The following is an 18,011-nucleotide window of genomic DNA, read 5'->3' on the forward strand; positions in this document are numbered from 1 at the left end:
CCTGCTCTGCCAGACAAATTGTTTCCTCTCACTATCCATCTGTTGCTTCTTTATAAAACAAGAAGTTGGGGCTTCCCTGGTGGTCCAGTGGTTAAAAATCCACCTGCCAATGCAGCGGACATGGGTTCAATCCCTGGGCTGGGAAATCCTACACGCCGTGGAGCAACTAAGCCCATATGCCACAACTACTGAGCCTGCACGCCTAGAGCCCATTCTCCGCAACAAGAGAGGCCACGGCAATAAGAAGAGTAACTCCCACTCACTGCAGCTAGAGAAAACCTGAGTGCAGCAACAAAGACCAACACAGCCAAAACTAAATAAGTGAATAAATATTTAAAAAAAAAAAAACAGGGTTGGACAACATGGCCTACCTCAGAGGTCCTTGCTGCTGCTGCTGCTAAGTCGCTTCAGTCGTGTCTGACTCTGTGCGACCCCATAGACCTACCAGGCTCCCCCGTCCCCGGGATTCTCCAGGCAAGAACACAAGAGTGAGTTGCCATTTCCTTCTCCAATGCATGAAAGTGAAAAGTGAAAGTGAAGTCGCTCAGTCGTGTCTGACTCTTAGTGACCCCATGGACTGCAGCCCACCAGGCTCCTCTATCCATGGGATTTTCCAGGCAAGAGTACTGGAGTGGGGTGCCATTTACCAGTTCTAAAATGTTATAAATCTAGAGTTTTCCAGATCCTGGGCCATCCTCTTAGCTTTTGGAGCCAGCAGTTCAGAATGGCAAGGTAACCTACACAATCCTCAGTTGTATAGTCCCAAAAGGTCATGACCATGACCTGGTTCTCTCTGTATCCAGCCTCTGACACCCACAAAGCACACCCCTTCAAATCCAAGTCAATATTAAGGCAGGGGGAAAACAAGTTGAGTTCTGCTAAACAAACAAATTTGTACTTCTTCAAGGATTAAGGAAAAATGCCTAAAAAGATTAGGGGAGAACCACATTCCAAAGCATACAAGGAAGAATTAATCTAAGTAAGCTTGTGTGTGTGTGTGTGTGTGTGTGTGTTAGTCACTCAGTCATGTCTGACTCTTTGCAACCCCATGGACTGTAGCCCACCATGCTTCTCTGTCCATGGGATTCTCCAGGTAAGAATACTGGAGTGGATTACCATTCCTTTCTCCAGCTAAGCAAGCTTATGTCACCTTTTGCTGATGTGAGTTTTCTGTCCTAGGGAGAAGCAAAGATGCTGAAAGATGGGAAAGTCTTCAGAGTGGTCCAAGAGAACTGCTGGGATCCAGAAGCTCGTCTTAGAGAAATGGACCAAACAGGTATTTACAATGAGAAAAGGTATCAATGTTTCCATCTGATGTTAGAGGCAAGTCTGCCCTTTGATTACCTTACATGATTTATGTGATGGCAACCTCTGATCCCATTTTCTCCACTGTTCCAGCTTCACTGGGGGAGGGATGGCACCCTCCACTATAATGTTTTTGGAGTGTGGATTTAAAATTTAGGTATGTGTGTGCTCAGTTGTGTTTGACTCTTTGAGACCCCATAGACTGTAGCCCTGAAGGCGCCCCTGTCGAGGGGATTTCCCAGGCAAGAATATTGGAGGGGGGAGCCATTTCCTTCTCCAGAGGAATCTTTCCAACCCAGGGATTGAACCCAAGTCTCTTACATTGCAGGCAGATTCTGTACCGTCTGAGCCACCAGGGAAGCCCCCAAATTAGGTACGCTTGTTTTAAAGTAGAATGCTGTGTTATCGGGGCTTTCTAGGTGGCGCTAGTGGTAAAGAACCCTCTTGCACAATACAGAAGACATAAGAGACTCAGGTTCAATCCCTGGGTTGGGAAGATCCCCTGGAGGCAGGCATGGCAACCCATTACAGTATTCTTGCCTGGAAAATCCCATGGACAGAGGAGCCTGGAGGGCTACCATCCACACGGTCGCAAGGAGTCAGACACGACTGAAGCAACGTAGCACACATGCACACATACTATATTATCAAAAAGATAAAAGTAGTATTTTATTATTTAAAAAATGTTAAATTCAAATGCATAGTATTTACTTATAGAGTCAATTAAAACAGTAAGAATTAGGGATTTCTCTGGTGACCCAGTGGTTAGGACTTTGGGTTTCCAGTGCAGGGGTCCTGGGTTTCATTCCTGGTCAGGGAATTAAGATCCCACATGATACGGCATGGCCAAACACACAAACAAACAAAACAGTAAATATTCGAATTCACAGATTAAAGATGTCAACTGCTTTCTTAGTTGAGTCAGGATTCAAATTGTTTCTGCAGTTTGCTTTAGCACAGTACCCAGAACATCCCCACGGACACACATGGGGTGGAAGCAGGAGCAGACACAAAAAGCAATCAGGTAGTCCCACTAGACTCTACAATAAAACCAATCCAGACATTTGAAAGGGGAGAGTTAGGAAATTTTTATTTCCTAGCTAAATCAATAACAGTTTCTAATAAACAGTTTCTAATTGCATTCCTTATCCTATATTTAAAAATCAAACAAGTCCCCCCAGTTCAAAAGAATTGTGAAAGCCTATCTAAAATATGATATGATGGACGGGGATGAAAAATAAATAAAATTTAATTTTTAAAGTATACTATGACAGCCACATTGTGCTTTCACTTGTTATTACCTGGCTGGCTGTGCCACCAAGGAGAGCGTGCTCCAACAAGGGCACCCAGCCTTCTGTACACCCATGGGCCATGCCCAGGGGCTGTGATGAGGAGCCCCCACAATAACACTGTCAGGCCTAAATTTTAACATCAGTGGTCTAGATTTAATCCAGAAAACAAACAGTTCATACACACAAACAAAAGAGTTTGTATCTACCATCTTTATAACCAAAGACAAATGCATGAGAAGTTCAAGTACATACACAGAGATAGCAGGAGACATTTTATTCTAAGGTCTGCACAAACTGAGTTGAACTATCAGCCCCAAAATGAGCAGGCGGTCTCTGGCAACTCTAAGCTAGATGGGCTTCCCCAGTGGTGCTGCTGCTGCTGCTAAGTCACTTCAGTCATGTCCGGTGGCGCTAGTGGTAAAGAACCCATCTGCCAATGCAGGGGACATAAGAGATCCCTGGGTTGGGAAGATCCCCTGGAGGAAGGCATGGCAACCCACTCCAGTATTCTTGCCTGGAGAATCTCATGGACAGGGGAGCTTGGCAGGCTACAGTTCACTGGGTTGCAAAGACTGGGACACAACTAAAGCAACTCAGCATGCACACATGCATCCATGCACTCTAGGCCAGATATTGCTTTATAGATTTTTTTAAAATAATTAAAAGTATGTCTAAATTGCACTGACATTGCACTTTGTGGACAGCCTGAAGCACCTCTATAGGCCATTCCAGAGAAAACAGTACACACGCTCCTGTTCTAGAACAGGGATGGGAGGGGCACTGGAGAGAGAACTGGCTTCCCAGACTGATAGCAGAGCCCAAGCTGAACCAGAGCTCCCACCTCTCAAGGGGAAAACTAGTGGAAATGATGACTAGTGTCAGAACTATTGTTCAAGACTGCAGTTTAGATAAAGAATGTCCCCTTTGGTTTTGGTTGTGTGTTTCATTCCATGGCTATCCTTAAGAGAACAGTCATGGCTAACCCTTGCTGAGCATTTATTTTGTTTCCAGGCATTGTTCTCAGCACCCAACATGTATTAAGTCAATTTCTATAACAACCATAGGCGGTAGCAACTATTATTATACCCATTTTACAGATGAAGAAACTTAGGGACAGAGGTTAAGCAATCTGTCCAAGATTACATAACTTATAGGGGGCAAAACAGGGATTTGAACCCAGGCAGTCTGGCCACAAGGGCTTAACAGTGTATCCTTCTGCCTCCGCCAAGGTAAGAAAATAAAATGATAAAGGCACAACACAGAAGATCTCAGCATGCCATGCCATTTTCACCGGGAGACAAATGTAATAGGTAGCTCCTGGGTTGCTTCATCACATTACGTGGCAGGCATTGTTGTACCTATTCCCACCTGAGGGATGCAAAGGGTTTAAATGATTTTGCTTGGGAATGCACAACAGTAAATGGTAGAGCTGGGACTGTACTCGGGACTGTCTCTCCCATTCCTTCACTCTTCCAAGAGAGCTTTTCCCAAGCCTCCCTCAGGATAAGCATTGCCTGGGGTGCTTACTAGGAATTTTTTTCAGGCCCCATCCACTGAGTCAGAGTTTTTAAAGGAAGGCCTCTGAATTTGTTTTTATGATGTCACTTCTCTCTACCCCTGGCCTCTGCCCACTTTACTCAAAGTAAAGCGGTAAATTTGGGGAATGCTGTGCTATGCCAAACTTTTAAACACCTGTTTGTTTGTTTTTTTAAATATCATCTCTAATTGGATTAGACTTGTTTTTTCCCTCTCAATTCCCAGAGACTAAAGAATAGCTATCCAAATAAACCAGCACATAAATAATGCAATTTACTATGTTAATATGAAATACAGTGACAAGTGATGGCCACTGGGGTGTAGGGAAGGAGCCAAGATGGACAGGAGCCTCATCCCGCCACTGGCAGACCATGTGACCTTAGATCCAATCTGTAAAGTAGAGAAATTAAACGGAATAATGTCAGCAAAAGCATTTGTGTAAAATGTGAAGATTTTGCAGTTGAAAGGGACTTGTCTGTTGCAAACTAATCAATGGACACAAATCCTATCTGTGGCAACGTTTAACGATGCTCTATAATCAAAAGCTGTAGGGTCTAGTCCTCACTAAACAATGATCTATTTTTTCATATATGGGTATGTTCAACACGCCAGGCACTATTCTGGACACTAGGGATGGGACATAGACAGGCTCATGTGGTGTTTATGATCAAGTAAGGAATGGCACAGAATAAACAACTAACTACAGTCATGACAGACTGTAATAAGTCACAGAACATTAAAAGAACGGAACAGTGAGACAGAGAATGCATGGAGTTAGGGAAAGCCTCTCCAAGAATCTGATGTTTGAACGGAGATCTTGGGGTGAAAAGGAGCGCATCCTGTGATGAGCCAAAAGAAGAGCATTCCAGGCAGATGGAATAGCTGTGCAAAGGCCATGGGGCAGGAAAGAGCTCCAAAGAACAGGCAGGAGGCAAATGAAGCTCAGTGTGAGCAGGAGAGACTGTGTGGAGCCTTATACCATGTTCAAGTCTGGATTTTACTCTAAGTGTGATTTTACTCTAAAAGTACTTGGAAGTTTTGAATAATAGAGTGACTTGATCTAAGTTTTAACACTTACTCTGGCTTCCAAGTGGAAAACAAACTGTAAGAGGACAAGAGTGATGGTAGGAGACCAGCTTGGAGGCTTCTGCAGCAGTGCCCATAGGAAATGCTGGTGGCTTGGACCAGGCAGTGGCAAGAGATGGGGAGAGGTGAGTGCATAAAAGGAACTGGAGTAGAGCAAACAGGACTTGCTATTGGGTTGGATGTGTGTATGAGGGAAAGAGGGCCCATCCTTGGTTTGGCAGCATCTCTCCCAATACCCCAGCTCCAGGAGTGTGACTATCAGAGAGTTTAGGCATCCTGGAGGCTGGAATCTGGAACCACACTCAGGGCCTCATTCTGGGCATTCCAGACAGTGGGACTCTACCCAGACTCACTTAGGAGATGAATTACAGGGCCAGGAAGGTGACTGAGAAATATACTCTGTCATGCATGACCTAAGATGAAACACCTTAAAAAAACTGATGGGGAAATGCCTTGCTTAAATACAACTTCACAGTTGTTGAAATAAGCTTTGAAAAATGGGCATTTTCGTTTTTCTTCAATGATCTCATTTTTGTCCAGCCTTTCCTCCTCCTCTTAGAACTGAGGCTGAGGGATGAGGGAAGCCTAGGGCAGAGAACCCTGAGAGAAGGAGACAGGGAAGACACAGTGAGGGAGGGGAGAGCAGAAGGAAGGTGGGACGGGGACTTGCTAGGCTCCAAGGCCCTGGGAGATGCAGAGGTGCCTGGGTCATTCTTCTCACTGGTTTTGCCTTTGGTTCTGTGTCTAGGAGTGACTGTGCAAGCCCTTTCCACGGTTCCTGTCATGTTTAGCTACTGGGTGAGTGTGAAATCTCAATCCATCTCCTTGGTGAGCAAAGGCTCACATCCAGTTCCCTAGCAAGTAGACAGATGCCTCGTCTTGACATTGCCCACTCAACTCTCCTTTAGAGATCAGCAAGGCCCCTCACACTTGCACTGTTCTCTCCCAGGCCTGTCTTCCTAGTTATGTCCTTGCTCTAGAACTCCATAGTCCAGTATGGTAGCCAATAGCTGCATGTTACTATGTAACTTGAACTGGATTTCCACTAGACAGCACAATTCTAGACTCAATCTTAATCTCCATCAGAACGACCTATTGACTCATTCCTGCCAAGCGAGGCTCAGTAACTGACAGGCCAGTTTATTCTAAAGTGATAAAGATTTTGAGGTGACGGGAGTGATGATGATGGCCTAATATGTTGCCTCTCCCATGGAAATACACACAATTCGAAACAGGATTCCTTGAGTTGGATGTCTTTCCCCAAGTGATTAAATCTTGAGTGCTGAAAGTTTCAGGCATGATGGCAAGCCTGCAAAAGGACACTTTTGTAAGTAGTTGGAGGTACACTAAGTACCCACTCAACCAAATAAATATTCAAGCATGTGGTGATTTAAGGAGCTTTGGAAATTCCAACCTATTCTCACCTCCGCCACCTATGCTCATAATTCCAGTATCAGTGATTCAATACTTATCTGTTCCTATGATAAAATTCACCGCTTAAGATAAAAATACCCTAAGACCTCAAGATACCTGAATTTACCTGATTGGGTGCTATTCTAACTGGACAACTGGCATTGCTGGAGAGTACCAGATTCTTAGCAGTGGGGTGGCATGATGTTGAAAAGAAAGACAGAAAGGAAGGAGGGAGAGTTAGGAGAACAGAAAGCAAACGTTGTCTGCATCAGCATCTTGCTATTAAGGTAACTCTTTGAGTGTCACCGCCAACAGGAAGGACAAGGAGAAAGACAGGGACAGGAGAGGTTCATGAGCAGCCTGACATCCCCAAGGAGGTGTGACAAGGAGGTGCCCGGATATCCGGCTCAGTTCCTGGTGTGGGTGGGGGGAGCCTTGCAGGCTCCTATTTGGGTTGGTAGATGGTCTGCCCTCATTCTATGTCTAGTGTAGGATTCCAGGCCCTGATTACATCAGTTTTCTAATTAATCAGCAATATCCTAGCAGTTTTCTTTACCTTGGTAATGACTGGCTTCTGGGTCTTCTGTGGCCAAGTGCCTATCTCAAACTGTGCTTCAGGTTTATGAGGTGTAAAGCCACTGGGAGGGACAAATGATTGAACCTAGAGGAGGTGCTGAGCAGAGTAAATATCTAAAGTAGGTTTTGAACCATGTGCTTTCCCTTGCCTCTCTCCACCAGGCCAAACCTCAGGACACTTTAGACCTGTGCCAACTTCTGAACAACGACCTAGCTGCCACCATTGCGAGCCACCCCAGGAGGTTTGTGGGTCTGGGGACGTTGCCCATGCAGGCCCCTGAGCTGGCGGTTAAGGAGATGGAGCGCTGTGTGAGGAAGTTGGGCTTTCCCGGGGTTCAGATCGGCTCCCACATCAACGAGTGGGACCTGAACGCACGGGAACTCTTCCCAGTGTACGCGGTGAGTATGAGGTGCCCACTCAGCCAACGTGGAGCAGGCACTGTGCTGGGTGTCCCTGGGTTGGAGAAATGCCTGATGACAAGCTGGATGCAGGGGGACTGTGGAAAGAGCTCCCCCACAGGAAGGGCCATCCTACTAAAAAAGGGACAAGTGAAAATGCTTCCCAGGGCAGCCTTAACTCAGTGAAATCTCTCTTCTTTTGAGCTCTCTTGCTCTCCTTTTAAAGTTTAATTTGGAATAAAATAGATAACCAACAAGGACCTACTATAAAGCACAGGGAACTCTGCTCAATATTCTGTAATAACCTAAATGGGGAAAGAATTTGAAAAAGAATAGACACATGTTTATGTGTAAACAAATCACTTTGCTATACACTTGAAATACAACATAGTTAATCAACTGTGATCCAATATAAAATAAAAATTTTTTTTAATTTAAATAAAGAGGTTTCATTTGGAAGCCAAATTATTACCCACATCACAGCTACTGTGCAAAAGGATCAGGTTAATGACAGGCCCCAAAGTATTTACTTTTGCTTTGGAAAAAAATTCTTATCATTTTTCAAAACTATGAAGTAATCCAATTGTGGAAAATATAGAAAAGCATAAGGAGAAAAATAACTATACATAAACTAAAAAAAGCAACAAGGATTTACTGTACATCACAGGGAATTAAACCCAATACCTTGTAATAACCCATAATGGAATATAATCTGCAAAAACAAAAACAAATCACTATGCTGTACATTTGAAACTAACACAATATTGTGAATCAACTATATTTTAAATAGGAAAACAAAAATAACCCATAATTCTGCCACCTAAAGATGATTAACCATTGTTAACAGTACATTTATCTTTTTATGTGCATACATCTGCATATTTTATATTTTAATGGAATTGGAATTCTATTATACATGTGATTTTATATTCTAATTGAGAATTTCTAACCTAAGTGAAAATTCTCTCAATGAGTGACTTAAAGTAACTGCATAGTATTGCAATATGTCTTGTTTTATTTAACCGACTCGCAATTAAGATACTTTTTAAACCATTTATTTTTAAATGTAGTATAATAAAAATATGCAACAAAAATATACCATCACAATGTTAATATTTGATGATATTAGATAGTAAACGTATAGCTGTTCATTGTACTATTGTTTATAACTTCCTATATTTGAAACACTGCATAATAAAATATATCTTCACAAATGCAGTGCCAGCCATTTCTGAAATATCCAGCAGAAGAGTCCACAATCCCATGGTCCTCTCTACTTTGGGAGGTTCTTTCTGTACCTAAATCTGCTTTCCTTAATTCCAGAATTCAAGATGCATAATTCTTTATTCAATTGCATTTTTAAAAAATTTCTTCTGTCCTAGAATTATAATAGTATCATTTTTGGTTATTTTCATTGTAAACACAAAATCTTCAGTAATGAATTAAGTAGATGTTGGTGGACCCATCAGGTACTATAATCACTGATCATTTATTTCATTTATTATTTATTGAGCTCTGACTACATGAAGGATGTTTTCCATGTCTGTGCCTATGGACACTGCCCACCAGTTGGGGGACTGCCTGTTAAATTGCCTCCTAATTACCTGAAAGATTTAATGCTCCTCTAAATATCGAACTCCCAGAAGATTATTGGCTGCAGTGGCTGAACTGATCCAGCAAAAGTTTTCTAGAAACTTTAATGAGCTCTAAAAAGAAGATTTATTTACTTGTGTATAAAATTGTTTCAGCACAGTATGAGCAAGCCTTCAGCTATAAGTCATTTTATTATTCATTGGACTTAGCTTTATGAATTACTAAGGTGCTCAGAAAGCAACAGCAGCCAGTTGGGGTCCAAATAGATATTTTCATTTATGTGATCAGTTCAATTAATCATTTTAACTAGGCTGTTTTGGGGTCTGCCAGTCTCTGTGGGGATTCAAGAAAGCATCCTGGCCCCATTTGACTTGTGATGTCCTGGGGTTGACAGCACATTTGTTTGGTTAGCAAGACTTGCCAGCCTCACCACTAACTTGCTGAAACAAACAAGAGGAGTTTCTGTGAGCCAAACTGGCTTTGTCATTGCGAGGCCAGCCAAAGCTCCAGAGCACCTGATTGTCCCCCTAATCTCCTAGACCTCTGTTCTCAGTGAAGGAACCCAAAAACATCAGTTTTCAGGTATAAAAATGACTTTGTTGTATGAAGCAGAGTGGCAGTGGAAAACTGCCTACCATTTATTAGCCAGAAGACCTCAGTAACTTACTTAGCCTCTATCTGCCTTAGTTTCCCTCTCTGTAAAATGGGAATAATAAAAAGTACTCATCTCCTAAAGGATTAAACTAGTTAACAATTGTGAAATTGCAATATATATGATACATACATATATGCATGCGTGCTAAGTCAAGTCAGTCATGTCCAACTCTATGCAACCCTATCATCTATAGCCCACCAGGCTCCTTTGTCCATGGGATTCTCCAGGCAAGAATGCTGGAGTGGACAGCCATTCCCTTCTCCAGGGGATATTCCCAATCCAGAGATCAAACCCACGTCTCTTACGACTCCTACCTTGGCAAGAGGGTTCTTTACCACTAGCGCCACCTGGAAGCCCACATATAATATTATATATATAATATACATATATATATATATATAACAGTTTTGGCACACATTCAGTCAGCCAATTCAGTCACTCAGTCATGTCCGACTCTTTGCGACCCCATGAACCGCAGCACGCCAGGCCTCCCTGTCCATCACCAACTCCCGGAGTTTACCCAAACTCATGTCCATCGAGTTGGTGATGCCATCCAACCATCTCATTCTCTGTTGTCACCTTCTCCTCCTACCCTCAATCTTTCCCAGCATCAGGGTCTTTTCAAATGAGTCAGCTCTTCTCATCAGGTGGCCAAAGTATTGGAGTTTCAGCTTCAAAGTCAGTCCTTCCAATGAACACCCAGGACTGATCTCCTTTAGGATGGACTGCTTGGATCTCCTTGCAGTCCAAGGGACTCTCGAGTCTTCCCCAACACCGCAGTTTGAAAGCATCAATTCTTTGGTACTCAGCTTTCTTTACTGTCCAACTCTCACATCCATACATGACCACTGGAAAAATTATAGCCTTGACTAGACAGACATTTGTTGACAAAGTAATGTCTCTGCTTTTTAATATGCTGTCTAGGTTGGTCATAACTTTCCTTCCAAGGAGTAAGCGTCTTAATTTCATGGCTGCAATCACCATCTGAAGTGATTTTGGAGCTCAGGAAAATAAAGTCAGCCACTGTTTCCACTGTTTCCCCATCTATTTGCCATGAAGTGATGGGACCAGATGCCATGATCTTAGTTTAATGAGTGTTGAGCTTTAAGCCAACTTTTTCACTCTCCTCTTTCACTTTCACCAAGAGGCTCTTTAGTTCTTCTTCACTTTCTGCCATAAGGGTGGTGTCATCTGCATATCTGAGGTTATTGATATTTCTCCCGGCAATCTTGATTCCAGCTTGTGCTTCCTCCAGCCCAGTGTTTCTCATAATGTACTCTGCATAGAAGTTAAATAAGCAGGGTGACAGTATACAGCCTTGACGTACTCCTTTTCCTATTTGGAACCAGTCTGTTGTTCTATGTCCAGTTCTAACTGTTGCTTCCTGACCTGCATACAGGTTTCTCAAGAGGAAGGTCAGGTGGTCTGATATTCCCATCTCTTTCAGAATTTTCCAGTTTATTGTGATCCTTTTGGCACACAGTAAGTGCTCAATAAATTTAGAGTTATCATGATTTTGAAGGTGTAAGTGACTTATTTTTATTTTCTCTACAATGTCTCATATGCCAAAGGTGATCAAAAGTATGTGCTAATTTTAACTGAACAGAAATGAACCATCACAATTACACAGAATGAAGTTTTATCCTCCTGAAGAGTGAAATCCCACCAAGATACCATGATCATGTGCCTTTATCAAGCACACACCATCCCAAGAAGTTGATATTCCCCAGCCTGCATCCACTGGTAGAAACCAACTAGCTCCTCTCCCTTCAAAATATTTATATCTCTTCCACTCCCTGGAACCTGTTGAATTAGAAGTCCTTTCTTCAATCCACACTTTGCCTGCCACTTTCAGAATCACCTGTTGTCCCAGGACTATTTCTCCATTTTGAAAATGTTTATGCACACAAGTCACATTGCATCAGCCTGGTTGGCCCAACTGTTTATATGTAGACGTAGGATGAATCATCCCAGCACTTTAATATATTTGGAAAAGAAATGCTCCAAGGAAATTTGTTTTGAACCATGGCAAGCCACTAATATTAAAAACCTGTTGAGAGGACTTTTTCTAATTAAACATTGTGTTAAGTAAAGGTCATGCCCTCCAGATGGTATTTCCAGTTCCCAAAAGGTCCTGGAGCAGTTGTGCTCATGACATTCTTTTCAGTACCTGCTTCGCTGCAGCACTGAGAGCTCTTCCTTTCTCAAGTCTTCTTGCTCACAGCAGCTCAGCTGTGGTCCTGAGGCTTTCTGAGTGCCTGTAGATCCCAGAAATTCCCACCTAATGTCAGACTCCGAGAGGCCAGATGATATAGGTCAGGCCAACTTGCTCCAGGACAGTCATAAGCCCCTGGCTCCCAGCCCATCAATTCCTCACTTTCCACATCATTGGGTTTCCAGGAGGGGCAGAGGAGGGAATGCTCCAACTATGACTCCAGTGATACAATCTGAACAATCCTTCTGAAAGAGTGGACCAAATAGGAACCGCCAGGTGAAATCTCCTTGGCACTTGAGGTGTGAGATCAATCCTTGAGCATTTTGCCAATGCTATTTTTGATTCTAACCAACATCCTTATTAATTCTAAGTGTTCTTTTTTAGTTAGTTTTTCAATGATTCTGTTATATAGATCAGAAAAAAACTTCAAAAATAGTTTATTTATTCAGATCAATATAGACCCAGAGAAAAGCAATACCCTAAAATAGTGCCCTATATTTGCTGGCTCATCCCAATAACCCCCTCACCCTCTGATTGCTTCTTTGAAGGAGGCTGAAAGGCTGAACTGTTCCCTATTTGTGCACCCCTGGGACATGCAGATGGATGGACGGATGGCCAAATACTGGTTCCCTTGGCTCATAGGTTCGTGTCAGCTTGTGATCTGAAAAAGAGAGTCAAGCCCTTGGTGTTTTCCAATTATCTATGGATGCTATTATGACAAAGAGAGAAAATATGAATAATTGACAGGATTGTGAGTTATTGAGTTCTTATTGCTGTATGTATTATCTTATTTAATTTTTAAAAGTTGAAGTACAGTTGATTTATAATGTTCCAAGTGCATAGCAGAGTGATTTAGTTAGGTTACTTCATTTAATTTTAATCTTATTCACACAAAACTTTATGAGGTTAACATTATAATAGCCTTGTATTTTTTGCCATGCCACATAGCTTGAGGGATCTTAGTTCCCCAACCAGGGATCAAATTCATGCTCCTTGTAGTGGAAACTCAGGATCCTAACCACTGAACCACCAGAGAATTCCCTAAAATATCTATTTTAAAGATGATGAAACTGAGTCTCGAAGTGGTTAGGTAAGCTGTGCAAATCACATAGTTAAAAAGCAAAAAAGCAAATCTGTCTGACTCCAAAGTACCTCATTACACGGACTCCCAAAAAGTCTCTGAAAAAAAGCAGCCATGCCTATCTAATAGATTTTTTAGAAGCCAGTGATAGCATCAGCCTTTACAAATGAGAACCCTGGAACTGTGAGTAGAAGGTCAACTTCCCCCATCGAAGGACCAGGCCTTCAAGTTCCCTGCACATGCTCTTCCCCACCCGCACTGTTCACTCATGCTTCCACCTGAGGATAAGAGGAGAGACTTCTACTAGGAAAAGGAGGCGAGATCTCTACTAGGCCTACCAGACTCAGAATAAGACTTGGTCTGGATTCTCTTTCTGCCCTGACATTTTATGCCCCTGTTATTGCTTTTGGAGACCAATGAATTTAGTAAGGCAGCTTCCTCCCAATCCCCCACCAAATTCTTGAGCAGCAGTTAGAAGAGATAACCTAAGAAGCCCCAGTGCTCTGCAGCTTCAAAGAAAATCTCTTCGCAATTCACACAACACATTTTGACAAGTCCCACAAACATATCTGTATTGCAACTTCCCACAGGAAAAACAAAGGAGAGAGCATTTACACAGAGGATCATCTCATAACTTATTTTGCAACACAAATATATATTGATCCTTTCCAGCAGGTCAGGCCCTGTACCTGGCACTAAGGATATACCAAGCATGGGCAAAACCTCTGCCCTTCTGCAGCCAGAGGTGACAAACAAGTCCATAGATCATAAACAAGCAGACTACTTTCAGTATTTTATTCTGGATGTAAAGGCAGTCTTTAACAGACTGGAGAATTCCCAGCGGGTGGGGGGGGGGTGTCATGATCCAATTCACATTATAAATATTCCACTTTGGCTCCTATATGGACAATGTACGTGGGGTTACTGTCCACGTGTGAGGCTACTCATCCCCCCACTGGAGGGAAACTCTGCCCACAAACCACTCTCAGATAGAGATGAATACATCATGCTTCCAGAATTCTCCAGAGGCTAAGGATTGAGGGAGCCAGAGGCCTCTCTGTCTATGGAACAGTGACAGGCCTAAGGCAGGATGAGCAACCAGTAAAGCCCCATTCGGCAGCCAGAGAGTCAGCTTCTCCAGAAGGCCCAGGGCTCAGTCACAGAGCCCCAGAGAGTTCTTCTTTCTTTTTTTTTTTTAAACATGAAACATGCTCTTTACTAATGACCCCATAGACTGTAGCCTACCAGGCTCCTCTGGCCATGGGATTTTCCAAGCAAGAACACTGGAGTGGGTTGCCATTTACTTCTCCACCACAGAGAGTTCTTAATCACAGACTGAAAAACAGTCATCTGGAAATATTGCCCAGATTGACTCCATGGACGTGAAAGCATCAGGTGTGGACCAGCCAGCCACCTCTTCTAGAAGCACAAAGCACTTGAAATCATTCATTTTAATCCAGTTACTTTCAACCTCAGCTCTAAGGGGGCAGCAAAGATTTGGCAGGAATATTAATATTAGTTGATACTTTCTGAGCACTCACTAACTGGCAAGAACTAACCATTATAATTCCCATTTTACAGATGAGGAAAACTGAAACACAGGGAGGCAATTCATATTTGTTGAGCACCTGTAATGTGAAATTCTGGCCAAGAACTTCCCCAATATCATCTTTGCAAGGCCTTGCATAGCCTTGCAAGATGGGCAGTACTGTCCCCATTTCACAGGTGAAGACCCCCAGACTCAAGGGCATTATATCAGTTTCAAAGGCCAAGAAGCAAAAAAAGTGAAAGAAGAAGGGTTCAGCCTAGACTCACTGTACTCTACTTGACCCACTGAATCCAAAATGGAAGCTGGAAGAATCAGGACAAAAGCCAGGTCCTCTCGCTCCTTGACTGTTCTAGCCATTAGATGACTTCACTTGCAAGTGGCAAACGGGGGTGTCCCAAGGTTTCTGCTTGCCAAAGTCATGGCCTGCATAAAACCAAGCCATGCTGGGGCACAGGGAAACTGTGTTTCTCAGCACTGACAATTACAGTAAGGTGCTATTCCCCTGCCATTAGCATCACTGAACCTCTTGCTTGTGGTGACAATCCCTATACATCATGACTGTTTCCTCTTCCAGGAATGCCAGCTGAGACCACTGCAGCCATCTGTTCCATGATCATGGGTGGAGTGTTTGAGAAGTTTCCTAAACTGAAAGTGTGCTTTGCACATGGAGGTAAGCCCCTATCTGTATTGGTCAGCTTGGGCTGCCAGAACAAAATACGACCACAGTCTGGGCAGCTTAAACCACAGAAATGTGTCTTCTCAGAGTTGTGGATTCCCAGGATCAAGGTGCCAGCAGGGTTGGTTTTTGGTGAGACTCTTCCTGGATTACAGAAGGCTGCCTTCCTATGTCCTCACCTGTCCTTTTCTGTGTGTGTTCACAGGAAGAGAGGTTAGGTGTGTCCTCCTCTTCTTATGAGGACCAGTCCAAGCTTATGACCTCATTTAACATTAATTATCTCAGTAAAGGCCTTACCTACAGATACAGTCACACTGGGGATCAGGGACACAATTTTGGAGGGATACAATTTGGTCCTTCTAGTCACTGTTTTAGTTATAAAATATATCATTTCAAGGACCAAATTCCACTTTGGAAGACAAATTTAGTTTGGCTGGCACAGTTTACTTGATTTTGCTTTGTCTGTTAGACCATAAGCTCTCCAGTTTGCAGTAGTCTTTACCATTCACTATTGTTTAGAAATAGGCTTGTTTCATTCCTTTACATTTCCTGCTTTCCTGTCTCTGTAGGTAAATGAGTCTGGAACTCTTGGTTACATACACAATATCCAGCTGTACATACTGTTCTCTAATCTGCTTTTCCTTCTCATCAGCATATAGAGACATCTTTCAATGTCAGTGAGTACAGACCATCATCATTTTTGATGGTTGTATGTATAGCAATATGTTTTATGGATATGCCATCATTATTTAAATATTTCCCAACTGATAGGTTGCCTCTGTATTTTTCTATCATAAGACACTTCATTTTTAAAATCTTGACCACATATCTTTACACACTTGGCTTCTCTCCCTAGGATGAATCTGAATTTCTAAATGAGTTAACTTCATTCTATATTCTGGCTCCTTTATTCTGGGTCATCTCTCAGCATTTGGAACCCAGTAGGTCCTCTGTAAATGTAGTTAATTAGCTGGGCTATAGGAACTTCTCCTTGCATACAACATGAGGATTGAAAAAAATCCTTTTCAAGTAACACTAGCCTCTCAGGAATGCGTTTTACTTGCAGGTGGTTCCTTCCCCTTCACAGTTGGAAGAATCTCCCATGGATTCAGCATGCGTCCTGATCTGTGTGCACAGGACAATCCAACCAACCCAAAGAAATACCTTGGTTCCTTTTATACAGACTCCTTGGTTCATGATCCTCTGGCCCTCAAACTGTTAACAGATGTCATAGGAAAGGTAAGCCAGAACTGCTATTCAGATAACTTATGGGGAGTAGAGTGCAGGATCAGCAAACAGTTGCCTGGTGTCTCTCCATAAAAGAGGTATGGGGGAAGAGGCATTAGAAGAAAAAAGAGGGACATTAAAGTATGGAATTAAGTTTGCTCACACGGGGTATCCTATCCAGAATCTCCTTCAACATAGACCATGTGTCACCAGGAAACCATCATGGATGTATGCCAGGGAAATCCCAGATAACCCACATGGCTGGTAGCTCCCAGATAAGTTCCTCTTCCTACGGTCACCTGTGTAGTGATCCTAAGGAAGTGACTCATCATGATGAGGTAAGCAGGAAAAAGCCACCAGTTTTGAAGTCAAATACACCTGAATTGAAATCCTGGCTCCTCATCTTATGAATTAGGTTAAGTGTGACTCTGTCAGGTGGTGCTGGTGGTAAAGAATCCTCACGCTAATTCAGGAAACATAAGAGATGTGGGTTCCGTCTCTGGGTTGGGAAGATCCCCTAAAGGAGGGCATGGCAACCCACACCAATATTCTTACTGGAGAATCCCATAGAGAGAGGGATCTGTCAGGCTACAAGTCCATGGAGTCGCACAGAATCAGACATGACTGAAGCGACTTAGCATTCGTGCAGAGGACTCTAACTGTCCTCATCCACTAAATGAAGGAAACTGGAACATTAAAGGGAGGGGATAGCACTGGTCAGGGAGGCAAGGGAAGATGCTGAAGGGTCTTAGGCACTATTTGAAATGTTTCTCTGGCCTTTATTTTGAAAACAATTTCTCTCATTTGGCCAAAAAGATCAGCACGGTAGTGCTTTACATCTCACAAGAGAAAGTCCTTCCTCTGTTGTGGTCTGCTAGCAGCTCTCCTGTTGATACCATCTACATATCTGAAGGCTGGCAATGTGGTACTTGGATTGAGAGTAGATTCCGAGGCATTTACAATCTTGTTTAGCAGAGAAAGAGGTCCACTATTTGAAAGTTGCAAGTAGTGTTCTATCTCCAGAATGGAGACTATATCTCACTTTAAAGCTGACTGTTTCTCTGGCTTGAGAAGCTCACTAGAATAAAAATGTTGAACATTCTGGTTTGGGAATAAATTATGTGACTGAGCTCTGTTTCTGAGCCTTCTGGCTTTTGCGATGCCCCTGCTGAAATGGAAACTTAGCTAGTTGTGACTTCTGATTATTACTGGTTTGGAAAAAGGGGCTATGGGCAGGTGTATAAGTAGGAAACTACAAAATGGAGAAACTGAAAGATACTGTGAGCTCTGAACTTCAGGCAACAGAGGACAGGGACTAGGAAATTGATGTGGAATTGGGAAGGGTCATTCTCACTACCTCCCATCAAGCGTAGTATCCCTGGTATTCCTGACAATGGCAACTTGAGGA

At 42.9% G+C, this 18,011-nt stretch overlaps 1 protein-coding gene across 3 annotated transcripts in view; it reads left to right on the forward strand.

The window, feature by feature from the left end:
• ACMSD (aminocarboxymuconate semialdehyde decarboxylase) overlaps nt 1-18,011 on the forward strand; it is a 62,158-nt gene that overhangs the window by 16,785 nt on the left and 27,362 nt on the right. For all 3 annotated transcript variants that reach the window (XR_015145460.1, XM_086350614.1, XM_086350624.1), the window contains exons 3-8: nt 1,180-1,276; nt 5,968-6,017; nt 7,371-7,607; nt 12,619-12,712; nt 15,275-15,370; nt 16,443-16,615. Coding sequence is in view for 2 of the 3 variants with exons in the window: in XM_086350614.1 (XP_086206740.1) it covers nt 1,180-1,276; nt 5,968-6,017; nt 7,371-7,607; nt 12,619-12,712; nt 15,275-15,370; nt 16,443-16,615 (747 nt within the window). In the remaining variant the exon portion in view is untranslated. The remainder of the gene's footprint in view (nt 1-1,179; nt 1,277-5,967; nt 6,018-7,370; nt 7,608-12,618; nt 12,713-15,274; nt 15,371-16,442; nt 16,616-18,011) is intronic.

The sequence above is a fragment of the Bos grunniens genome, chromosome 2, assembly GCF_055505025.1.
Source record: "Bos grunniens cultivar Pamir isolate PY7600 chromosome 2, Bosgru_T2T1.0, whole genome shotgun sequence".
Taxonomy (NCBI): Eukaryota; Metazoa; Chordata; class Mammalia; order Artiodactyla; family Bovidae; genus Bos; species Bos grunniens.